At 32.8% G+C, this 27,591-nt stretch overlaps 1 protein-coding gene across 6 annotated transcripts in view; it reads right to left on the bottom strand.

Moving 5' to 3' along the window:
* The window catches only part of LOC143238863 (protein SSUH2 homolog), an 88,266-nt gene that overhangs the window by 21,275 nt on the left and 39,400 nt on the right, over positions 1 to 27,591 (bottom strand). For 5 of the 6 annotated variants that reach the window (XM_076479447.1, XM_076479449.1, XM_076479450.1 and 2 more), the window contains one exon: positions 6,687 to 6,759. In XM_076479447.1, the coding sequence (XP_076335562.1) occupies positions 6,687 to 6,759 (73 nt within the window). Of the gene's footprint in view, positions 1 to 6,686; positions 6,760 to 8,103; positions 8,302 to 27,591 lie in introns of those variants that run through there. The other variant, XM_076479445.1, reaches the window with a different exon arrangement.

Raw genomic sequence — 27,591 nt, 5'->3', positions numbered from 1 at the left:
AGCAAAAGTATATAATTACGTGAATTCCTTATAAATAACAGAGAATTTCATTTAAAACAAGCAGCAACAAACAGTTTGTCTCTTACTTCAGTGGAAATATGTCTCAACATATTATCTTGCCACGATTTACTCGAATATATGGAACAATGGTAAGGCACACTTATGGCTTATCCCCTTTTCCTTAGGTCCACTCTACTAAACGTTATTATTATTTAATATCTCTTCAATTTAAATTAAGTGTGGTGTAAAATTTTGGATTATGACCGTAAAATTAGAAAATGATTTATTTTTCCCAGTGCTAGGTTTATTTTTTAGATACACAATAAAAGATAGGCATGTTTTAATATTTCATTACTTAACTAAAAGTTCAAACATGCGAACTTTGAGATATTCCAAGGAGAGCACGTTTCCTTTCTGGTGATACAAAGTTTCAGACTTTCATGTGGTTACTAACATAATCTTCAAGGCGAAATTAAAGGCTACACACGGTTTCAAATAATAACTACGTATGATTCACGAAACACAACATCCAGGAGGAAAAACTCTTCAACAAGTGATGTAATTGTTTGATTCAATAATTTCAATGTCTGGTTAACGTTAACAGATAAAAACGTTAATGTTGATATTTTACTAATGTTTAAATTAAAAATAAATTTCATTGTTCAAATGTCTTAAAGTACGATGATAAATATAACATTAAAATCGATATATTTGAAAACCATACAAGAAGGGATACAACAAATATAAATTTTCATGACCACGTATTAACAAACTGTTTGTTTTTAAGCAATTTATATATTTATTTGAAACAATCACATAGTTTTTAGGTATTCCAATAACGAATAATTATCTTTTCTTCAATAGTCACGTATTTCAAAAAGTAATACGAGTTCTAACAGGATCCAAATGTTCTACTTTTATAAGTAATTTATATTTTCATATTTATGAATACAAGTTCATTAAAATCTCCTTTATGAGCTGTAAAATAATTTCGGGAAATTTTCAACGACTACGTTTTGCAATAAAAAAATGTTTCTTACTCTCTCTTAAAAAGAACAAACAAGAATTACGAATTCTGTAACTTATAATAGAGTATATGTCATTAAGTAGAAGTATTATTATTAATAAAAGCCATATACAGCAATGTCCTTTGAGCTTCTATCCCTATGTTCAAAAGCACTGACTGACTGGTTTAATGAGCTTACATGGCTTCTGCAGTAACTAAATGTCAAGGTTTTGACACATTTTACCATACGTATGACTGCATGGAAAGTTTCTTGGTCATGTGGTTGTAGCTAAATTGTTATTCTACTGTTTGACTAACTTCAAGAGGTTAGGTGTCATTCTAGATAATTCAACGTAAGCTAGCTGGCTTTATTCAGATAGTGAAATATTGGAAAATAAACTTAGAGTTATACATTGGTAATGTATTTAAAATTAAAAATTGACATACACTGTATGTGTTTTCCATCAAAGTGAGCAAACAGTGTTGAGATCCGTATTTGTTACAATTTAATGATAATCATCTATCTCATATATTTAATGCATGTTTAAATTTTAGTAATCTCTCTCACTAAGTACGATAGTGCTTTGTATTTAAAAATAGGTAGAGAAAAAATGACTGTCGCATCCAATATGTTACTTCATGATGCTTAATAATAACAGCTAAATTTGAGTTACAGCCTTATCTAAGGATCTAATTGTCCTTATCGAGTGTTTTACAGCTTCTATAATAGTAATATCGTTTAGTTTTACCATATGTATTTTTGTGCTGAAATAATGAAGGAAACAATTACTTAGCAATGAGCTAATATTATAAGCATATGTTATTTTCATATTTCATACACAAGTTTCACTGATGGTCGCTAAGTGTCGCACAAATTGTTGTTATATAACTAACGTTTTTGACTTTTCATCCGCAAATATGATATCTGCCAAATAATTTCGATAAAAATAAATAAAGAATAATCTAAATTAATATTCAAGGTATCAAGAGGGTCAAGTGTTCATGCAACTGACAGGTCTCTGTGAATGTTATTGATGTCTGAGTTTAAAAACATCAATTTCTTAACTATCAAAACTATACACTATATAGCAGTCTACTTTATTTCGAATTTTTACTAGGACAGAACCTGGCAGTTGCGTGTGCATGCGTAATATCATACTTTATTGTACTTTGTTTAATTTTTGTACGTTTTTGTACTTCGTGTCATTTTTACTTTTGTACCATTTTTGCTTTGCTTTGTTTAACTTTCTGATTTTTTTCTTTTGTTGTGTAATTTCTGTTTAATTTCTGGTACATTTTTCTCACTGTCACCATTTTTGTCATTATTTCATTGTACATTTTGCTTTTTGTACAGTTCCTTGTTTTTTAATAAAGACAAATTGTAATATCATACTTTATTGTCTGGGATCTGTATTAACTGACCCAGCATTAGAGTTTGGGTGAATTTGGAAGGCGTGGGTTCTATAACGTCGATCCAGAGCTTCAGGATATTTTTGCTATCGTGGAGGAACCATTCCAGCTTCACTGGCTCCCAGTGTAATCCAAAATTAGAAAAACTAGCAAAACTTATATGATATTAACAACACATATTACTATTGATATATAAAAATAAAATAAATGTTCTCTTATCAACCAACTACAATAGAACTATTTACAGAAACAGGGGGGGGGAAGTAATTTAAAAAATTACAAAAATTAAGTATGTATTTCAAGTGGGTTTCTCGCCATCAAGAAAAATTAAGTATGACCAAAGAATGGTAATGTGAACAAGTACAGAAATAAGGAATGGATGAGTACACAAAACCATAAAAAACATCACTACACAAGTAGCTAAATCTTTCCAAGAATAACTTTTAACACACAACTTAATGTTGAATTCCTGTTAGTTATATCAATTCAGGTTTGAATAGAAGCATTTCAACTGAATAGTGTTTTACAGTCATACAGTAGCTCATAACCGTAATAATCTTGTACAATTGACTCAGTACTAACTGGTTATTTATGTAGTGATTTTTGTATATTTTTGTGTATTCATCCCAACCTTGTTTTTGTACTTTCCAGCATTGCCATTCTATATCATAAGTATTTTTTACATTTTTTTTATTACTTGTATTATACACATATACTTCTTGAACATTATAGACCTAATCATTAAATCCTCGACTTCTCGTATAATATTTATATACACATTAATTTATTGATTTACTGTACAATATACATACACTATCCAAAATACAAGAAATCTCAACCTAACAATGTGTTGGGCCATCACGTACTCTTGCTAGTCTAATGCTTGGAAAATGTCTGCTTCTGTATTTGGCCATTCCTTAATATCATTTCCATTTCAGATAAAGTCAACAGTAGTGGAACAAGTATTTTCTTTTAGCTTCTAAAATGTCCTATCGAGAATTCATGGGATTGAGATCAAATTATTTTGCAGACCAAGTTGCATGTTGGAAATTTGAATCCTTTTCAGTGAATCACTCTGGTGGCATTATCGTCCTGCAAGCAACCATCTCCGTTTAGATCAAAGTAAAGAAATGAGGACAGCAGTTGGTCAAATATTCACAAACAGAAATACGACTATTCAGAGGTACCAAGATATCTAGATCACTGTACCAAGTAAATGAGCCCTAAACAATTACACTGTTTCCAGAACCTGGTTTAATGGAGACTGTGTAAAATGGGCCTATGACTTCATTTAGTTATCAGCACACTCTAACTTAATATAATTGTAAAACATGATTCATCTGACCACACTAAATATCTTCTTTGGTCAACAGTCCATTCTTGATTATCACTGGAGACGTTACTATTAAATCTTGGCAGAGATATGTTTTTATATAAGAAGGTACACCCTTGTGCAAATTAATTGAAACAAATAGTCATTTCACAATATTTTCAGCATGGCGGCCGGTGTAGGCTCGCTGGACCCGCTGATTTCCTTTAATAGTCATTTTTTCACATAGACGTCGTCATCAGCTGTATTTTGCAGTACGGTCGATCTATTTTTGGGATATATGACGACATTTTGAAGAATATTACGTCATTCGAAATTGCGTTATAAGGTCAAGGAGACCAATCAAAAAACAACTTCTTGCCAACTCAATGAAGAAAAAACGGTATCAATGGGGTCTGAAATACAAGAACTGGACGCAAGAACAATGGTGGAAGGTGTTATTCAGTGATGAGACTCATTTCTTCATACAGGGTCAAAGAAGTCTGCATCTTTGCAGATCTCCAGGTGAGAAACTTCGAGAATCTCACATCAATCAGTTCGTAACCATCCCTTGAAGAAGATATTTTGGGGCTTTTTCAGCTACTATGGCGTCAGAAGCTTGCATATCGTAGAAGGTATGATGCGAGGACCACAGTACATCGAAGTTTTCCAGAGAAGTGTCGTTCCAGAATTGAAAAAGAGATTTCCAGATGGATCTGGCATTTTTCAGCAAGAGCTGGCTCCGTGCCACACATCGAAACTTGTGAAGAATTTTATGACTACAATGCGAATAAAGGTGCTGGCCTGGCCTGGAAACTCTCCAGACTTAAATCCTATTGAAAATCTTTGGGCGACTTGTAAAGAAAGACTTCGGGGATAAGACTGTACTACGAAAGATAAGCTAATGGAGGCCATAATTGAGGTGTGGTACCACGATTCAAAAATTAGTAAAGATTGCAGTCAACTCATGGACTCGATGCCAAAGCGGATTAATAATCTTCTGAAAAATAAAGGCGTTCATATCATGTGCTAATTTGCGAGTAATTTTTGGATTCTCAGAAATAAAACGCAAAAAACTGAAAAAATCGTAATTTTCCGTCTTGTTTCAATTAATTTGCACAAGGGTGTACATTTGCCGAAGTTACTTTTCACACAGCTCCTTACACATTTTTTCTGGTAGAAATGGGTGTTCCTCTACCAGTGTCAGAGTTATTTGTCAATTTACATAGTTGAAAAATCTTCGATATTTGCCTCTCATTTGATAGATTTTTCTTCTAGTCACAGTTTCCTTTATTAGAGAAATATTTTACCCATGTGATAATCACGCAGTGTAGACTTAGAACACAGTAACCTTTGACCTCTTTCACAGATGATGCGCCACAATCAAGGTCCAATTATAAAACTACGTTCAAATTTTGATAAGCTTTTATCTTTGCCATTATGGTCACAACTGATATTAGTAAAGTTTTCCTCCTGTTCTTATAGACCCCCAGCAGCACAGCGGTATGTATGCGGACTCACAATACTAGAAACTGGGTTTAAAGTACCAGTGGTGGGCAGAGCACAGATAGTCAGTCCATTGTGTAGTTTTGTGCTTAGTCTAAAAATACAAACTGTACTTATAGAATCCTAAAAGTTTTATTTCTCTAATAGGTAAATACCTATATTGTAAAAACAATATTCTATTGGAAAGTTTGTTTGCAATCAAACACAAAGCTACACAACGGATATCGAAACTCAGATTCTACCGATATAAGTCCGCAAACATACCAAGTTTCCGATATCTTGAGCATTGCGTGTAGAACTAACTACACATAAATAATTTTCAACTTGTATAATATCAAACTGCTCATTAAATTCTTGACTTACTGTAACACAAAACTATTATTTGAGCCTAAAATGAAATAATTTTAACATTCGATTTAGAGACAAAAGTATTTAAAGAATGCACATTACACATTTTTTTTCAGTTGAATGTTTCTACGACAGACATTTCGTCTCAAGAATAATCACTTCAATTGTGATTTAATTTCAAACGTCTGTTTACAATTATGTAAATACATTGTTCTGCAGAGTAAACTACCGATATGACCTCACCGATATTTCACCAGTTGTAAACATTAGAATTATATCACATTTGAACAAGAGCTGTTTATTGGTTGTAATATCTTATCTCACATTACACTGGACAACAATTTTTTTGAAAAGTTTTTGCTGATTGTGACAGGTACCTGGTGGGTATGCACAAATATAGTTTTGGTTTTGCTTCATCACGTAGGAACTCTGAGAAATAGACAGTTAACTGTTTACCGGCAATAACGTACTTAATTGTGTTTATGTTTCTAATACGCTATTAAGTTCAACATTATTAAAAGTTCTTTGCTCTTGATTTTCGTTTGTATTCAATGTCCGATGCATCACGTTGCAGTGTTCCAACAACAGTCAGCAAGTATTGATGGATTCCAGTTGCCCTGATATCGTTTTTCCATTGTAGCAATGTCCTGGTGAAACCAAGATTTCGATGAAACAGTACGTGATGGGCAAATTTGGATGTGATTTTCATGATCAGCATTCAAAAATCTATAAGGAACACCCAACAGTGTTCAAGAAGCAACAACATTGTTGTGCAGTGTTATCAAATAAAGATGTGTTAAGTACGCGACATTACAGGTTTCTAGAGTCCACACTTTTGGAGATTTGGATTCTCACGTTTTGAAAATACCTGAAACGATTGACCTTAAAAATAACATGATTCCAAAGATGACAAGATAAATTAAAAAAATAGGAATTTAAAAACATGCAAATAGGGATCTTTAAAAAGTAAGGAAACAATTTTAAGTTGAATATTTGAACAAACAACTTGTACCTCATGTAACAGAAAAGAATCAAAATGATAAAGAACATCGTTTTGTACATAAGCAACTATAACATTTGTAATCAGTCACATGTACACTGACCGACCTGGGAGGTTGTTCTCTTTCAGGTTCACTTTCCTCATTTTCATGGAAGAACGTCACTGGTGGAGGGATTTCAACTGAAATTGAAAAGTAAAATCTCACAGATCAGTTAAAGGCAGAAAATAAAGGTTTAACTGTTAGTTTTCCAATGAATTAATTACGTGTACTTTTATTTCATTTATTGATATAGATCTTACGGCATTAAACGACAAGTTATTTCAAAAAGTGCCTACTGTGTACACGATTTTGCAACACCTATTAATTTGTTCTTCACTTGCATTAGGCTGTTAACACATACACATATCAATGATCAGATCAATCGGATTTTGCTATAATGGTGACTGTTCAGATCATATATCGAAGATAACCCTTGTGCACTGTTGTATATTGTTATTTTCAAAGACGTGATTGGGTGTTTTTTTCACCGCTAATCTCTTCATACCTACTGTTTTTCACACCAGTAACGAGCACTGAGTGCTCTGCAACTTTGAAATTCTCACAATAGGAAAAGATGATGATGGTTCTCTTCCAATTTCTAAGGTTAAAACTGAAACGAATTCAGCGCCCTTCCCGAGAGAAATAATGAATGTAAATTTGTAATAAAGTCGTCCCCACAAGTTTTGAGCAAGTTACGTGTTTTCATTATGTTTGTCCACGTCATATCAAACGACAAATACACACAGACCTACGTGTAGTTTAACCATTTGCTCGCAACCAACGTTAACACGGGCAGCTCCACTGATTGATTTGTCTAGAAAAGTATCTAGTTTTTAGTTATTTTTTATAATTACAAGACACTTCCTTAACTAGTATAAAAATATTGTAACATTAGAACTATAATGAAATGTTACATTTATATAAACAACAGATACATACAGTAAAAGCTACAGTCTTAATGAAATACTTTGTAATAACTCGGAAATAAACGGCTGGGTAAAGAGTTGAAAGCAATCGCACCAGATTAATTACTTCTTAAGTCTTGATGACTTAAAATCCATAGGATGTTACGTTATTTATGGATTTTAAATCATCAAGTCATTAAGCCAATACGTTTGAAAGACTTTGAAATGAACAAAAGTGAGGTTTGCTCAGCCTGTTGCATGAAATACAAAAAATATATCACTGAATAGAACAGGTCTTTTTCTTTTAGCTTTCAGTTGTTATTCTCTATTGTTAACGCTTTTCATGTTTTACAGACGGTTATAATTGAAGTTGTATACTCTGTTATCATAAATACACTTCATATAATAAGATTAAGAGATGAAAGTTTCTGAACCTACATTATATCGAAAGTTAAATGATGCCGTGAATCTACTAATAAGGGACTAAAAACTTGGTTAAACTGACAATATAGTAGTTTTCCCGACTAAAGGTTTGGAAGTTTGCTTATAAATGTTTTATTGCAAAGGACAAATACTTACTAACAATAGCTGAATCTTTACAGTCAATCACTCTTCTTTGGTACCGAGACATCTCTGTTAAATTATCGTGCATAAATTATGTTAACATTCAAATCTGTTAGATACACCGCATACCAAAACTTCCATGATGTAACCGCCTTTCATACAATAACACACTTCCCTGATTTAACTGCACGCGGTACCTTCACGTAATGTTACACAGACAGTGGTACATAGGTTAGAGTTTGGGTAACAACGAGTAAAGTCCAAAAACACTCGTGTTGACTTTACAGTTTAAATTAAAATGACTAATAAGTTAAAGAGCTGGGATTGTAAGTATTATACGAAAATGCTATCTAAAACATTACATACATTTAAACCAGTGCACCCCTTTCAAATCAGTAATCATTTCTCGCACCCCCTGGAGAAATATAAAGCATACTCTTATGTAAAAATATAGATTTGCTTTAATTATTCATGGGCATCCTCGCACCCCTTGGGAATCATCTTCGTACCCCTAGTTAAGAACCCCTGATTTAAACTGTTCCACCGCTGTTCGCGTACAAATAGGTTGGGTATAATTTTAATTATTATTTTACTGAAAAAATAAACAAAATCATATCTTCAAATATCCGATGGAATAAATCACTATTTTCATTGTAAATGCGTTTTTTGTTTGAGTAGAAGATAAGAATGAAAAAGAAACATTTTGGTGATCCGGCATGGATAAATGGTTAGGACACTCGACTCGCAATTTGAGGGTCGCAGGTCAAAATTGCCATCGCAAGAAACATGCTCGTCCTTTCACCCATGGAGGCGTAATAATGTTCGGTAAATCCCATTATCAGTTGTTAACAGAGTAGCCCAAGAGTTGGCAGTGGGAGTGGTAACTAGCTGCCTTTCCTTTAGTCTTACAGTGGTAAATTAGGGATGGCTAGCGCGGATAGCCCTCGTGTAGCTTTGCGTGAAATAAAAAGAAAACAAGGAACATTTTGTGGTTGGAAAACAAACACATACATGCACATATATTCACTGAGTTAAATTTGTTTGTTTGCTTTTTTAACGTAAAGCTACACAATAGGTTACTATGAGGAATCGAACTCCGAATTATAGTGTTCTAACTCTGTAAATTTACCGGGGGGTAATGGATGCAACCATCGGATATCTTACGAAGGTTTGGTTTGTTTTGAATTTCGCGCAAAGCTACACGAGGGCTTTCTGCGCTAGCCATCCCTAATTTTGCAGTGTAACGCTGGAGGAAAGGCAAGTAGACATCACCACCCACCGCCAACATTTGGGCTACTCTTTTACCAACGAATAATGGGAATGACCGTCACGTTATAACGACCCCAACGCTGAAAGAACGAGCATGTTTGGTGCGACAGGAATTCGAACCGGCTTCCCTCAGATTACAAGTCGAGTGCTTTATGCGCCTGGCCATGCCGGGCCATGTTATGAAGGAACTTTACAACCAGAAAGTCAGGATTTAATTAAAAATTCGTAACATTACAAGTTTTAAAGATACACCGTTTCAGTGTCTTGTCAGAATCAACAGCAGTGCATATTTATGATGACCGTATTTCACACACAGGGTAGCTCAAAAGCTAGTAGTTCCAGATTTAAACACAAAAACACAATGATCTCTTGTCAGTTTATGTGCCATAGACATGGCGTCGCGCCAAACATGCTCGCCCTCCCAGCCGTGGGGGCGTTATAATGTGACGGTCAATCCCACTATTCGTTGGTAAAAGAGTAGCCCAAGAGTTGGCGGTGGGTGGTGATGACTAGCTGCCTTCCCTCTGGTCTTACACTGCTAAATTAGGGACGGCTAGCACAGATAGCTCTCGAGTAGCTTTGTGCAAAATTCCAAAAAACACAAAAAAACAAATAAACATTTTTGAACACTGGGAAAAATGATGAAGAATATTTCTTAATGTGCTTTAAACAACAAAGAAAATCTGTAAGTAATTCATCCCAAAGTAAAAGATAAAATAATACTATTTCTTGAGCAAAGAACAATCTACTTCAAATGATATAGAATCAAACTTGTTCCCTTCCCCAGACGTTAAATTTCTCTTCATTTATTTCAGTACACCCATTCCATCTGGTTCAGCTGTAGAACACATTGTCTCAACAGGGAAAGACATTTTAAATCTAAAAGGATTTGAATTGACGGATGTCAATTTCGAAAAGTTGATAATAATGAAATCAAGTTAGCATCAGCTTCTCGAAATTATCCATAAGTTAAAACAATAATAGAATTAAACAAATAATAAGAGACGTGATATCTTCTAATATTACAGATTTATTATTTCATATTAGCTCGTTTATTATTACCATTGTCATGATATGAATTTTCTTTTGACCCTGTGTTCTCTAAGTTTCATCATTTCATATATCGAAGGCTCTATAGTTGTTATCTGCTTTCCTCTCGTCATTCACAAATATGGATAAGCTGTTCTGAGTAGTTTGTATTATATTATTGTAGAAATAAAGTATGAACATTTATCAATACATTTCCGTTTTTACTTTGTACATTATACATTGACAAAACAAAAATCATGAAAACGTCAGTTTTAGAAGTAGTGGTAGCAGTGCCGCTATATTCAAAAACATATAGCGATAAAAGTAGTGTAGCAGAATTTTCTTGTTTTAGCGATAGCTGTGCTTCATTGAAAAAGTTGTGCGCACAGCGTTGTGTACAATTCACACATACTCATACGTTAGCACGAAAAGAGTGAAAATTAAAAAAGGAGTACATGCGACGCTTTTGAGTAACCCCGTATTTCACATCAAATACTTTCTGTGAGGAATATTCGTGAATACTATGAATACTCGTATATCTTGTGAGAGCTTCCTACGAATACACACGTAAAGCTAGAAGCTAAACAAATAATCTTCTGCTTAACGCTCTATTTACATTTCTTTACAAACGTTGAGGGAAAATAAAGAGTTCTCACAGGCGCACGCGACCCAGACTTCGTCGTAAAAACACAAGCACATCATTAATCAACTTTCAGAGTAACCGCTTCAGCGCACTTTACACACGTTGTGGGAAAATGTAAACGGAAGATCAATAATCCTGCTTCTGATATTTTTAAAACTATTTGTCTTAATCATTCAAGTGTTTACGTTCACTTAAAGTTTGAAGTTATTAAATATTTCGATACATTTATGTAAATGACAATTTAGGTTATAACAAAACGATTTAATAACTCTTGGGTTAATGACTAAGAAAGAGAGTATAACTGAATTGTGTGATAATGTTTGTTTTTGTTCTTGTAACTACTTCTTACTCATGTTCCAAGATTCAGTTGGTATGTTCGCATTTTTAATGCTAAGTGTGTTTTAAGATTGGTCATAAATAGGTTTATCAGGAAAATTATACTTGAGGCACAAAGACAGCAAAATAGAAACAACAAATTACATTTTAAAGTTACTATAAGGAGAGATATAAATTTTAATGAATAGAATACTTATTTAGGTGCATCAAAGCAACTTACATGAAATAATAGGTACCTATGAACTGTGTTAGAGAACACTTAACAATATCATTTGTATACTTTCTTTACAACGACAACGGTATAATAAAGAGAAAATTCATTGGTGACCGTTATTTGTCTTAGCCTGGAATTGGTTCTAAAATTATCCTTTTCTACCCAATGGGCGTGGGACTGCTTTAATTATTCATATCGCATTAATCGCTTCACTCACCAGAAAACAGTTACAATTGAATATTTTTCTAGACATTTAAATGAAATTGAAAGTCTGGAGTGTGAAGTGAGCAAGGCAATTACTAAAAAGCACAATAAATGGGACTATCAGAATCAAGATCTTAGAGGAACTAGCTTCGCTAAATTTGTAAGCTTTCTTTGTCGTCTTCTTGAAGGAAAACTTGTCAGTAACGTCTACGTGTCCCCGGAAGTTTGAAGTTTGTTCTAATTATCATTTATTGAACAAGGTAATCTTTGAAGCGAGGCTGTGAGACAAAGTTTCTTATAAAAATGGTTAGTATTTGGAGTATTAATGTCATGTCAACTCCTTTTTTAAACGCAGTCTTGTGGAATATGCTCTTTCACCTCCACCATTCTGCCCTAAAAGCACTTCTCCTTTAATCAGTTCGGATCTTTAGACACTTTTCTTAAGTCTTTACCGTCATAAGGTAATTCACGCTTACGTATTCAGATCGTCATTTTCGAGATGGGTGGCTTCCTGTCGTTGTGTTTGAATTATCGTTGGATGTGTAATTTATATGGTTGGTGTATAACTTGACATACGTGTGTGGTTAATCTTACTGTCAGTTTCGGAGATTTTTCTAATCTTTCTTACAGTTCTATAAAAAGGCTAGCTTTCCGCTTAAGGCTGGATGCAACAATTTCTTTTATCTTTGCTATTCTTCCAGTAATTAAGTATTTTCCTACCATTTTTAGGGATGTAGGATTTTTTTAACTTTTCGTGTACTTTGTTTTTATGCTGTTTCAGCATAAAACACTTAGTCCAGAAAACCATTACAATTTCTCAGTTTTACTTTTTTCAAGTAGCAACCACATTGCCTGTAAAAACGCGGATGTATCCTTTCGCTGGTCGAGTAGATGTTTTCTTTATGTCCTAGCCGACGAATGCTGTGAGAGGGTGAAGAGTCACGTTGTGACGCCATCGTAAGAGAAAGAAACTAGTTTCTCGCACGATCTGAGACTTGGTTCTCACTTAGTTCTTCTTGTTTTTCCACGTGTTTAGCTCTTAAAGATTAATCTCGAGAGACATAAAACTGAAGATCTAATTACTGATTTAGCACAGGCAATTATTTACTTATATAGGAAAATACGCACACTTTTTTATTGTTCCATAATTAAATATTTTTTAATTTCACATCAGATGTGTTCAGTCTATTTATATCTCACTCATCTTTTCAAATCCAGATTACTCAACAAACTTCCTGTTCGATCCTCCTGCTTTTAAGCAGATAAATCTAAAACTTCCAAGGAAATCAGTTTATATGAGAATATTACAAGTAAACTAGTTTTTGTAGATTTAAAAAAGCAGGTGGATGGTGCTTTTGTCATATTGAATTATTAACAAAGGTGAGGCTTGCAGTAATAATAATAAGTATTAAGACTGATACATCAGACGCTACTGCAACCAGTTTAGGATATTGACCACTAACCATTTTAGCACCACCACTTTGTGATTGATTTTAGACTTCCTGATGGAATCAAGAAATCATCTCAATGGACTAAAGATTCATTTTTCCAAAAATCAGTTTAAATTTGTTTCCATCTCTGTAGTATACAGGACTTAGTTTAGAAAACAATGGCTCTGCCACACTAACTAAGCACACTTCAGAACCTTGAATGTGAAATTGAAGGACTCTTTTTCAGCGATAAACTTTGTTAGTATACACTTGTAACTTTGACAAAAACAAAGGCTGTACAGACTTTACTTTAATCGGGAATTAGCGATTCTACTACAATGTTTATCAATGGCACTCGCAACAAAACAAACATAGGTTTATATCTTATGTTTTTATCACAAAAGATGCAATATTTCTAAATATACTTGTTCATTGGGCAAATAATGTTTAATAAAGTGCTTTAGATATTTTATGTAAAGTAATGGGAGCATACAATTGGTATACGCTATAGGATCCACAAGCAAGAATTAAAGGAATCTAAATGGTGAAGTGTGGGTGCAAGACATTGTAACGGAAGATACAACATAAAGGAATACGTTGTACAATTCACTTGTATTTTGTGTGCCAGGTCTTTACTTTACATAGAGTATTACACATCATTTATAGGTTGTCATACTGATGATAAACTTCCGATTGTGCAATGCTGTTTCAAGTATCCCGTCTTACTCTTTAAGACTCAACCAAATTGTCTGGTTGCCTTTAGACTATTTCATTTTTTACATAAGCCCATACAGCCTCAAGAAGATTCACATGGGAGCTTTGTGCAGGTCAGGTCAAAGTTGTGAGTATTCCAGCAGCCTCTTTAGTGTCATTTACTGTGATCACTCTTTTGCTTGGAGACGAGTCCTCGCCCAATAATCGTGTCCTTGAATATCCTTATGGATCATTCTAGACATTCTACGTTAATTATGATACCGTTTTCCTTTTTACTGTCAAATAAATTGTGGTTACTCTTGCTAAACAAATAGAAAGTGAGTTAACTGTAAAAACACACACACATTGTTGTCTGATTCCTATTTCAACGTTTCGGTTTGGGCACCCTTTGTAACGAACAGCCTTTGAGCAGTTACGCATCTACTGAGACCATTTCGTGCAAATGTATTTGTAACCGTTCACAAGGTAACGTTCATTCCTGTATTTAAAGCAGAACATTAGCAAGATTTGTATTAGAGCGTGGGCTATTTCACAAAAAAGCATACAGTGAAATGCTTAACATTACTTTTGTAGAGGCCTATGAGTCATGACTGAATTCACACTACTACTATTGGGCATAGTACAACTTCTTGTATTTTTGTAGTCTTATACTGATGTGATACTTTTTTTGTATTTGGATGAAAATCATAGTATATATCATGAACAGCTAACTGTACTTCCACTGTTAAATAAGAGACAGCTAGCGAAGATAGTCCTCGTTTCGCTTTGCACAAAATAAAATCGAAACAAACTAATTTGGTGCAGTTAATATTCATACGATAAAAGAGAATGGTGCACCATTCCAATAATATTTGACTTTTATATAATAAGTTTTCTCTGTTTCCATAACCATTTCCAATGCTGTATATGTTTAAGCTTCTCTGACAAATTAATTAAGTGAACAACTTCATTTAAGAATATTAATTTGTTTTAATTTCATAAGATGTGAGGTTTAAATCTAATCTATAACCTTCCAGGAGACGAACCTTGTGAGATATGTTTATGATTATAGTAGAAAACTCTTAATTAGAAGAATGGGATTACCTAGACGATGACATAATATAACCACAATAGGTTTCAAGTCTTCTAGCAAGCATACATTATACAACATATGATAAGCAGTACTGTAAAAACATGTATTATATATGTGTGTGTTGTTTTGCTTGTTGTTAAGCCCATTGTGTATCTTCGGGAAACCTGAATTTTATCTTCATAAGCCTTTAGACTTACTACTGTTTCGCTGGGGCTGATATAATTTGTGAAGAAAAAGCAATAGTTTGTTGCTAAGCGCACAACCACACAAGGGGATGTCTGTGCTGTACACACCAGGGGTATCAAAACATACTTTTCAGTGTTATAAGCCTTTAGACTTTCTACTTAGCCACTAGTAGGCAAATAACAGTAGTAAAATTATCATTACATTATTTGCACGAGGGCGAAATTTCAGCTCTTAACATGTCAGATGTTAAGGTTGTATTATGTTTGTCAATTGAATATTTCTATACCTACTTCTTAAGAGCACACTGTACTGTTGTTGGACTTAGAATTCTTATATAGTAGGTGCCTATCTATGGCTTGTTGGTGATAAATTGAAAAATAAACGAACAGTACGCTCTCCACTTTTTTTCAAAATAATATATATGTATTCGAAATATTCAAATATATTGAAAACAAATTATTTACACAAACAGAAGATAGGAATACCATAAACACTATATACAGGGTGGCCCGTAAGTCCCTACCCACACATATATTTTATGTATCCAGTGTATCTGTATGCTGTCACCAGTATTCTTGCGCTCATGTACCCACGTACTTCTCACAGTACTCTCTTCAAGTGTAAATGGACTTACATCGAACATATTTCTCTGAAAAAAAAAAAGAAACAAAACTGAATATAACGTAATAGCATATGGATGGGTAGGGACTTACGGGCCACCCTGCAGCTTTCTTCTTCCTGTCAAAAGTCCACTTAGGCCTGTTCAATTACTTTAGAATTTCAGTTGACAAGCCGAACTAGCTTCCCCTATTTATATCGCAATGGTATTCTGTATATAATTATTTCACTTACAATTTGGAGGCTAGTTACCACACTGGTATATTGCTCTTTCAATATTCGTTTGGTCTTCTATCTTCAATGTATCCTTTGGGTTTCTGTCAAAGTGCATTCAAGCTGATTCAATCACTTTAGGACCACGTTTTGAAGGAAAAATTCTTCGTCTTATTTTCTTTTCTACTGTTAGGCTTAATCTAACATATTAAACGTTAGGCCTATCACTTCTGTTGCAGTTAATTTCACCCCTAACATTTTCTTGACTATAGTTTATTCTTTCCCTGTTGTCTTTGTCTATCTGCTATTTCCGCTCACCTCATACTATATAAAAGTGCATTACTAACTCGTCTGCTCGCTATGTTTTCGACGTCAATGGGTTACAAACATAACTTCCAATAATCGTCTGCTTTTAACTCTCTTATAATAAAAACTAAATCATCATAAAATATTCATTCACAAAATAAACTAAGTAATAATAACATCTACACTAAACAGTCCTTCATATCATAATACATAACAATTAGACATCTAAACATTTTCATTTGTGACAAATTAAATTAAAAACCAATTAAAAAGATTAACTACATATTGGTAGACCAAAATCACATTAATAACAAACATAATAAAACATTAAAAGTTCTATCAAATATAAAAATGCAAATAGTACAACAAAGGAGGATGAAATCTATGGTCATAACCCAGAGAAAGCGTTGGAGATATTCTCTCTTTCTAGAAACATTCCAAAATTGCTAATTTAAAAACCCTTTGAGTGATACAGATGAGAAACAAATTAATATTAATAACGAAAAAAATACGATTAAAATCAGGTTAGTGAAAGGAGCAAAGGTGCTTCAATCCACAAAGTCCGTTATTCCACTACCTGCTAATATTCGCAAGCAAAAGTAATCATCCTTTGACACGACCAAGAAGTATCCAATAATATATAAATTAAAACAAAGTACAATTCGGTTTGATTTTTGAGTTTCGCGTAAAGCTACACAAGGGCCCTCTACGCTAGCCGTCCCTAATTTAATAGTGTAAAACTAGAGGGAAGGCAGATAGTCATCACCACCCACCGCCAACTCTTTTACCAACGAATAGTGGGATTGACCGTCATATTACAACGCTACTACGGCTCAAAGAGCGATGATGTTTGGTGTGACAGGGAATCGAAACTGCGACCGTCAGATTACGAGTCAAGCGCCCTAACCACTTGGCCTTGCTGGGCCACAGTGCAATTTGTGCAGACAGAAATAATTGTCCATCACCTGGATTTGACTTTCAGAGGCTCAGTAATTCGCACTTTATAACCAAAGGTACTTTTTTACATATACCCGAATGTGGTGTTTCTATGACATTTAGTTAACACTTTCTCTCACTAATAAACGGTTAAAAAACGTTTTTAATACATATCTTTTCGTTGTAAAAGGTGTCGTATGAATGAGTATTTCATAGTTTTTCTATAAATATTTGTCACTACAATGCTAAAATCTTGGCTTTGTGTTCCGATGGTGAATACACATTGTGCAGCCTTGCAATTTTGGAAAAAAAAAAACAGCATATAATTATTAAGACTTTTTTTTTTACATAATCTGAATATTACTCAACATTCATATCCATTATAATGTAGAATATACATCAATATTATACAATATTTATAAAAAAAATTAATCATTATTATAAATGAATGCATAGCTTTTTAATTGAGAGGTAATTACACCTATAAAACAGTAAAAATATAACATGACTACTTCTAGCTGGGAAACCAAAATTTCTGTCTTTTGTCAGAAATAGAAGTTTGTATCTTTTTGTCATAAAACTTAAATCCAAATCTAGATAATGTAATTGACGATCATTAATATTACTTCTTTCTATTTCAAGATATAATATGGTAAATTAACAATAAACTGTGAATTATTCATTGAGATGAAATCCCCAACATAAGGAAAACTATATCTTAGAGTTGACCAGCAAACTATTATTTAAAAAAACAACTCATTTTAATATAAAAATATGTTTAGCTACGTTGGTATAAAACTTACTCACATCTAAATTATTTATTTATAAGTGTTTTTATTCATTACCATATAGTTATTAAAAATTCGAAGAATGAATTAGTTTTTTTAGTGAAATGAAAATTAGTAATAATTGTAATATCATATCAAAAGTTATTAACAAGTATTGTTAAATCATTTATAAGTTTTTCGTATCAAGAGTTGTAAAATCATAAGTAAGAAAAGAAAATTTGAAAAGTATTTCTTCGATCAACATTCAATGTATTTAAACACTTTAAAATTATCAAGTCTTATATATAATTTAAAATTACTTTTATCAAAGGTGTTGTTGATATTAATTTAAATGAATGAAATCTAAGCATACAAGTTATGGAAAATAAAACCTAACATTCCACCATCTTCAGCAATGAGAGTTAATTATAAGACTTATCACAGAACTCTTACATTTTTCTTTTGAAGAAAGAACTATCGAACTTATAATTGTTTAATCTAATTGATTTCAATCTATTTTCTTCGGACTTGCAACGCTAGAAACCGGGATTCGACAGTCGTCGTGGGCAGAACCCAGAGAGCTTATTGTGTAGCTTTGTGCTTAATTACAAACAAAGTAACAACAATATTGCCCCGGCAGGGCCAAGCGTGTGAAGGCGTTCAACTCGTAATCCGAGGGTCGCGGATTCGAATTCCCGTCGTACCAAACACGCTCGCCCTTTTAGCCGTGGGGGCGTTATAATGTTACGATCAATCCCACTATTCGTTGGTAAAAGAGTAGCCCAAGCGTTGGCGGTGGGTGGTGATGACTAGCTGCCTTTCCTCTAGTCTTACATTGCTAAATTAGGGACGGCTAGCACAGATAGCCCTCGAGTAGCTTTGCGCGAAATTAAAAAAAACAACAACAAAAATAACAATATTTATTTCCATTAATAAAAATAATAAGATGGAAAATAAGTTTTCTAGTTATTTTAATAATAAAATAGTTAACTATTACTTTTCATAGATCTATTTTTGTAATCTTGAAATTTTTAGAACCCTTTTACAAAATCTTAACTAAATCCTTGTCTTCAAATATATTTAAGTTACGTGAAACTATATGATTATGAAACAAAAATGTATCCAGAAATTATATTTGCAGTGACAAAACAAATTATAAATATCTTCCAAATTTAAGTTCTCTTTGAAGTTCATATGGTTGTAAAGCATTGGCTTACCATATTTAGAACTAACAAAAGGTTGCATATTTTAATAGGAAATTTTAATTTGGTACCTACTGTTTTAATTAAAGAAGTTAAAAACAAATCATCGAAAGCTTTTGATTTAAAATAAATGATCAAATAAAACATTTTTTGTTAGCATTTTTCATATCATTAGCAGACTGAAAGGTATCCAAAGTTAATCTGAGCTGAATTAAATCTATTACATGATATGTAATGAAGTATTTTTAAAAGTAAAGCCTGTTATGAAATTCATTATTTCTAAAAATTTAGAACAATTCAATTCTAACATTTTATTATAAGAAAAAGCTCAATACATTTTTTATTTTTATATACAGTATCAAATAATATACAGGAATAAAAAAAAATTAATCCACCTTCGTTAATTGCTATTTTTACCCCTCTTTTAGAAAACTGGAAACAACTAGACAGAATATTTCTAAAGAAGCTAATATATTCTCAAAATCTTGCTTTGATCCATAAAAATAGAGTTCTTCCAAAATTCTTCGTAGTCAATAGAAGTGTGTGTGTGTTTTTTCTTTTAGTAAAGCCACAAAGGCTATCTGCTCAGCCCACCGAGGGGAATCGAACCCCTGATTTTAGCGTTGTAAATCAGGAGACATACCGCTGTACTAGCTGGGGGCCAATAGAAGTGAAATTACTGTTAACATTTGCTAACACAGCAACTTAAGTGTTTGAGAAAAGCCAATTAAAGCGAACGATCTCAACTCAGTTAAAAAACATTTTTTTTTACTCTATAATATGTGTAAATTAATTCTTAAATGTAAAAGATTTGATGTTTGGCCTATATAATTTAAATAATATATTTCACAAGTAAGTAAATAAATTTTATATTTTACAAACAGGAAATCGGGAAAAATAAATTGTTCACAGAGGTCAGAAAAATTAGATGTCATATTTTTCACAAAACGTTTTTGTAATTATCAACGGCATATTCAAGACTCCCGAAATTAATTAGCTATATAAATTTCCACTAGACAAAATACTTTCAAGACAAGAGAATGAATGAAAATTTTTATTATAAAAGTTGTAGAAAATAAATTTAAATGATTATGAGCCAAATACTTTTGTTCTGTATCTTTATAGGTATTGTCAGTATGGTCGTGCTTAATAGTAGGGATTCACACGGTTTGGAAATAATTCACGCGCCGAAAAACCATCTTATTGAATTCCTAAGCTAAAAACCAACATTCAAAGAAATGGTTATGATATATTATATGCATATATATTAATAATATGCTGAAAACATCGCTCAGGTTTCTAGTATAACAGTTCAAAAATTTCTAAAACAGATTTTTTTTTTGGCCGACTACCTACCCATATAATTACTTAACGGAGCTAGCTCCTAGATGGCTCACACCATCGCTATATCCAACTTACTTGTGATTCGAATGTTGCTAAATGAAGCAGCCTAAATTTGCCAATCAGAGCAGAAATTGCAGATCGTTTAAAATATATCCAACTATTATCGGTTTACTTGTTTGTGTATTTTTTTATTGCAACATTTATATCACTTTTAAAAATAACTATCGATTCCCTACTTTGCATTGAAATTTTATTTTTCACATTTATTTTAAAATACGGATAATGTGATAATTATTCCGAAAATTTCATTTTATAATAATTTATACCAAAATAGTTCTAAATGATTTTATAAGTGTTTAATTTGCTTTTCACCGTTTTTTATGGTATTACTGTTATTTATAGTTTTAATTCATAACAGTATAGCAACTTGGTTTGTTTTGAATTTCGCGCAAAGGCTGTCTGCGCTAGCCTTCTCTAATTTAGCAGGGCAAGATTAAAGGAAAGGCAACTAGTCATCACCACCCACCGCCATCTTTTGGGCTACTCTTTTACCAACGATTGACCGTTACATTATAACGCCCTCACGGCTGAAAGGGCGAGCATCTTTGGTGTGAAGAAAATTCGAACCCGCGACCCTTAGATTACGAGTCAAGTGTCTTAACCACCTGGCCATGCTGGACCTATTGCGTAGTAACTTAAGTTTTGCATTTTTAATAATTATATTAGTACGAATAAAAATTTATAAATAAATAATTTGACTACTCATGAGAACTAACTTTTCTACAAATGCAGCTGCAATATATTATTTTCTAATATTAATTTTTTTAGTTATACTTTTTGTGGTATTGACGAGTTGACTGCAATTAATAATTCATAATTTGTAGCTAATCTATCTAAATTGTATTTTACTTATCTGGAAGTAGAAAGAAAAAACATTAAGTTAAAAGCACATTATCTACATTTGGATACAAATGTTAATAAAAGGATACATATTTATATTTCTGACGAAAGGTGGGAATTAAATTTCAAGAACTTTAGTTTAATAAATACTGTATAAACTTTCACCGATAATACAAATTACAATGAATTTTAATGTTGGAAAGTATTAAATATAAACAAAATAAATTCATTATATATCAATGTTACAAATAGGTACTTACTGCAATGAGTAATAATCTTTATTACAAACACACTAACAATTGGTCCTTGTTAGCGAGTAGCAGTTAATTCATGTTCATAAAAAAACACAACTGGATATATCATTCGATTATACAATACAACAAATATTGGACCTAGAAAGATGAACTTCAGATAACGGAGCCCAATTTCAGTCTAACAAACTTCTAGTTTGTTTTAATTTTCTGAGTAAGGTTAATTTTAGCTAAAATGAAGTTGTTATTATTGTTTTTGTTATTTTTTATGGATTGAGGGAGATGTAGATGGCAATATAGTTATTTTTAAATCTGATTTTCGTTTTACTTATTTATTCTTATTTTATAAATATTTTATATCACAATAGGTCGCGAACACTGACAAGTAGTGGAATACAAGAAATTATGGATTTAAGCACTTTCACTTCTTCCCCTTATTTAATTTCAATTTCATTGCTGTTCTGTATTAATATTAACGTTTATTTTTCTTTACTTGGTAACCCAGCTGGTTATTCCTTGAATGATTTTGTTTAGTTCCGGATAGATGGCATACTCCCAGAGCTTTATGGTTGTTATGACCGAAGATATCTTCCTGTATCATATTTTTATTTATACATTTGATGGAAAAATTAATATTATTTTTAATTTTGGCGTAAGTTTGATTTATTAAAAATAATTAATATTTTATGTATTCATTTAACTTGTCACTACTGAATAAATATAATAGTCAATTTACATGAAATTAACATATTTGGTGAATTAATTTGAATAGGATTAATATAAATTACATTTAAATTCTTTTACTTTCTTATTGATAGAAGCTCACAGATGAATTTAGAATCACTGAAAAATATGTGTTACTATCGGTTGAAAGAAACCCAATCTGATCAAACTAAATCAAGGGTAAAGAGAAATAAATTCACATACAACGCTCTTCGCTTTATGAAACATTTTTCAGTCGCTTATCAAAGTCTCGCGGCTGCAGCAGACAGCCCGATGTGGCTTTGCTATAATAAAATACACACACACACATTTAAGAGAGCCACTAGTAGTTCAGCAGCAAATGCGAAGGCTTATAACGACAAAAACCTGATTTTGAAACCAGTGGTGGGCACAGCACATATACTATTGTGTAGCTTTACGTATTACAACAAACAGACAACAAATATGGATTATCTTATTGTTTATTTCTTCTTCTTTAATAACAGCATGGCTCGGTAATACTATATTTTCCATAAAACCTTTAGTTAATACTTAACTTCATCAGAAATGCTAACGCTTTTCAAGACCATTAAAACAGTAATTAAGTAAAAAAGTAATTAAGTGGATTTAATAATATGAGGCTCTTATTATCCAATTATATATGATATATATATTACTAGATTTAATACAAGCTACATTACGCATTTTGTTTAAAGCCTTGTATGCTATCATCAGCTTTTACATGCACATACATAATCAACTCTAGGAAGTTAAAAAATTTAAATTGTTTTTCGCCCAAATTAACAGAGCCTAAATTAACATACAATGCTGGACAAAATTTTAAGGCCAATGAACATAAAGAAAAAATATGCATTTTGCGTTATTAGACTCAACCACTTATTTGAGTAGAGCTTCGAAAGACGAAAATAAAAAAAGGGAAAATAAAAATAAAAAACTTTTTAGCATTTAATAGGGAAAATGTGAACACTATGAAATTAGCCTAAATACGAGTTGGTCAAAAGAGTAAGACCGTACTGAAACGAAGCGTTGATCGGTAAACACGTAACGAAATTTAGTCATTTGTGTTCAAGTATTAGCGTTGTCAACATATCCCACTGACATCACCTGTGTTACACTAAGTAAAAACATGACAAAGGCTAAAAAGTTGACAGAATTTGAATGTGGCAGAATTGTCGAACTGCAAAAGCAAGTTCTCTCTCAACGTGCCATCGCTGGTGAGATTGGGCGTAGTAAAACTGCTGTTGCAAATTTCTTAAAAGACCCTGAGGGATACGGAACGAGAATTTCAAGTGGTCGGCCCAAGAAAATTTCGCCGGTGTTGAACAGAAGGATTCGACGGGTTGTTCGGCAAGACGCCAGCCGATCTTCGAACCAGATTAAAGCCCTTACGGATGCAGAATGCAGCTCAAGAACAATAAGATGGCATCTACGAGAGAAAGGCTTTATAAACCGTAAACATCTTCAAAGGCCACGCCTCCTTCCACACTACGAAACAGCTCAGTTAAACTTTGCTAAGAAGCACCAAACATGGAACGTAGAAAATTGGAAGAAGGTTTTGTTCTCTGATGAAAAAAAAATTAACCTGGATGGTCCAGATGGCTCTAAACGTTACTGGCACGATAAGGATATCCCACCGGAGACATCTTCTACACGACACAATGGAGGAGGTTCCATCATGTACTGGAGTGCCTTCTCCTTCCATAGAACAATGGAGCTTCAGGTTATACAAGGGCGTCAAACAGCAGCTGGCTATATTGGCATGTTGGAGAGAGCATCCTTATTGACTAAAGGTCCTCGCTTGTGTGGAAATGGATGGATCTTTCAGCAGGACAACGCTGCAATCCACAATGCCCGCAGGACAAAGGACTTTTTCATGGCGAATGACGTGATTCTTTTGAACCATCCAGCGTGTTCGCCCTAACTAAACCCCATTGAAAATGTTTGGGGGTGGATGGCAAGGGAAGTCTATAGAAATGGACGTCAATTCCGAACAGTGCATGATCTTTGTGAAGCCATCTTCACCACTTGGAATAACATTCCAGCCAGCCTTCTGCAAACGCTTATATCGACCATGCCAAATTGAATGTTTGCAGTTATTCGCAATGACGGCCGTGCAACTCACTACTGAGACCTCTTGTTGGGCATTTTCTATCATGTTTAGGACTTCTTCTTGGTATGGTCTTAAACCAGCTAGTATTTAGGCTAATTTCATAGTGTTCACATATATGCTATTAAATGTTAAAGAGATTTTTTATTTTTATTTTCCATTTTCTTATTTTCATCTTTCGAAGCTCTACTCAAGTAAGTGGTTGAGTCTAACAACGCAAAATGCATATTTTTTCTTTATGTTCATTGGCCTTAAGATTTTGGCCAGCAGTGTATATTTTAGAACCCATATTTATTAATATAATTCAGCTGATGATTCAGTTTCATTGACAATAAGGGGTGTCCCAAAATGTATATAATAAAAAGAAAGTTGAATATTATTTGTATTAGTTGAAATAACAACAAAATTAAAAACAAAATATTTTCTGAAGGCTTGTAAGTTTTATCTAATTTAATTAATAAACTTCGACATTTTGTCTATAATTAACTATAATCAATGTACTTGTGATTTTAAATTCAGAAAAAAACATTTTCCAACACAGCTACATTTATGGGTTACAGCATCACTGACACAAAGTTTAAGTTCCTCAAGACCTCTTGGTTTGTTATTGTAGACTTTTGTTTTTAAAAAGCCTTAAAGATAAAAGTTCAAAGTGGTTAAATCAGAGGAACTCTTCAGGAGTTATCATTTTACTCAAAACTAGAGTCAGTTCTGAAATATGCAATAAAACATACCTATAAATAATAAATTATGTAAGTAATAAAAATAATAATTCACTTAAATAAAACTTGCAAGATTTTAGAAGATACTTTGTCCTGAATTTATTATCTCAAGTAATAAAAAGTTATTCAAATTTCTTTCTGGTATATTCTTTTTGGTATGCCATATATAAATTGCACATTAAATTTCTAAGCAACATTTTTAGACTTTAATTAAAAATGGTCTGTGTTAGGGTTTGACAAAATCAACTGCATGAACTTAAAAGACACATGTTTGATAAAGAAAACAGTATCTCTTGCCCCTATCGTCACCAAAAAACACATAATCACACCCGAAGAAGTAATTAAAGAACTGTTATTTCAAGGTGGGTGCAAGGAACCGAAACAACTGCACTTTCTGAGAACAGAGTACATAATTTTTAAAATACACTCAGATGTATTTCTTCAGATCGTAATAAACATTTGCTTTTGATTTTCTAGAATATATATCGAAACTAGCCAGAAAGTATATCCAAACATTTTTTTTATTCTTTATATTAAAGATATTGTCCCTTTACTCCAATGAGGTCACATCATTTTTGGGAGTACACTAGTTAGGCTAAAAATATTCAAAAATAACTATAGACAAGTCCTGTTTAATGTATCGTAATTCTAAATTTCGTGTACCTGCTTCTCCATACATTTTTTTTAATGCATATGCAAAAAAAAACAAGATCTTTACGATGGCTTACAGGAAACAAGTAAAACAGTTGCTTAACGTTTTCGGAACTTTTACAACTGTAGCTTTCCCCGACCAGGTATTACTCATTTAACCATTCAAATTTTATCCCCTCTGAAAGTTTAAATAAAAGAAATGAAATGAAATTTTAACAGAAACGTTGGAACAAAGGTGAAACAAAAAAGTTACGAAACTTTCACTTTTTCATCTGAAACTTAGTTTTAGTGACATAGGTGAACTTCAGTTCTGTCATGCTTTACCATTACTTCTTCATGCTACTATAACAAAATTTGGCAACGTTTTCGTATTGTTTTATTTACATTAACGTTAAAAGTAACATTATTAATTAAGTAGATGTGCAACTCGACTAATTATTTGAACGGAAAATTGCATACTCAGCTCTGTCCTTAGTGAGAGATCATTGAAAGTCTACAGGTAAAAATGAATTCTCAGCACGTAATGGGCTTTCTTTTTGTAGCCCTTGTAATACAAGTTAAATTTGTTACCTTAAATGTTTTCCAGGACATTTTAAAGAGAATACACTCGTCCGACTTTTGTGTTCTTAAAAACGTGAAAAACATGCACAAGCTGACTAAAAAATTAGTAACATCTCTGCGAGAATTTCCGTAGCGTTCATTCTCCAATAAACTTGCTTTAAAAAAAGGAAAATGGATAGGAAGTAAGGAGGTGTAGCAATCAAGTGGAGAAACGTGGCAGAAATGGAAAATCAGTTACGTCACTTCTGGTTTAAAATAGCACATTTCACAATAGAGATGTGGTTAAGATTTCTACTGTCTGAATTTGGTACATTTAATACATAAAATTAATAATAATTTCTATTTTTGTTTCTATGGAAAACTATAACTTATATTCAGGTTTAAGTGTGTATTCCAACCCTAGTACGAGGTGGAAGTTAAAAAATATGAATATGAGATGGAGATGAAAGTTAAGCAGCAGTAATATCTTTATTCTCCGCATTGTAGTTGGTGATTTTATTATTGCATACTTGGTTCAGAAAATTGTCCCCAACAGTCTAAATCTAATTATATAATTTTACATTCAGAAAAAATTGAGATTTTTTTTCATTGTAAAGTTCCTTAAGTTCAGAAACAAATTGTTTTATAATGGTCACGTTGTAAAACAAGTTGGAACTTAATTGTGTTGCCTCTTTCAACAGGATACTTGTATACAATGATTCAAAATTAAAACTAGCACAATGCACATTACTACCGAATTCAACAAGTTGCATATTGAGAGAATTCAAAACTGCTCTTTAATGTATATTTGTTGGTGGCAACCTTCTTCAGATATTCAACTAAAACTATACCATAGTTATAGGTTTCAATACTAGAAACAATAGGTCGTAAAGAAAACGTTGTTTCATCTTTTTTAAAATATGTAGCAAATGATTTGTTAGTTTTCGGAATTTCACGCAAAACTACTTGAGGGTTATTTGCTCTTGTCGTAACTAATTTAGCGACGTGATGCAGCTAGTAATCATCATTCACCGCCAACTCTTGGGCTACTCTTTGTACCATCGTCTGAAAGAGCGAGCATTTTCTGGGACAGGTTTCGAGCTCGCAATCCGGAGACTGCCAGTCA

This window comes from Tachypleus tridentatus, chromosome 13, assembly GCF_004210375.1.
Source record: "Tachypleus tridentatus isolate NWPU-2018 chromosome 13, ASM421037v1, whole genome shotgun sequence".
Lineage (NCBI taxonomy): Eukaryota > Metazoa > Arthropoda > Merostomata > Xiphosura > Limulidae > Tachypleus > Tachypleus tridentatus.
This window is presented reverse-complemented; position numbering and strand designations above follow the sequence as displayed.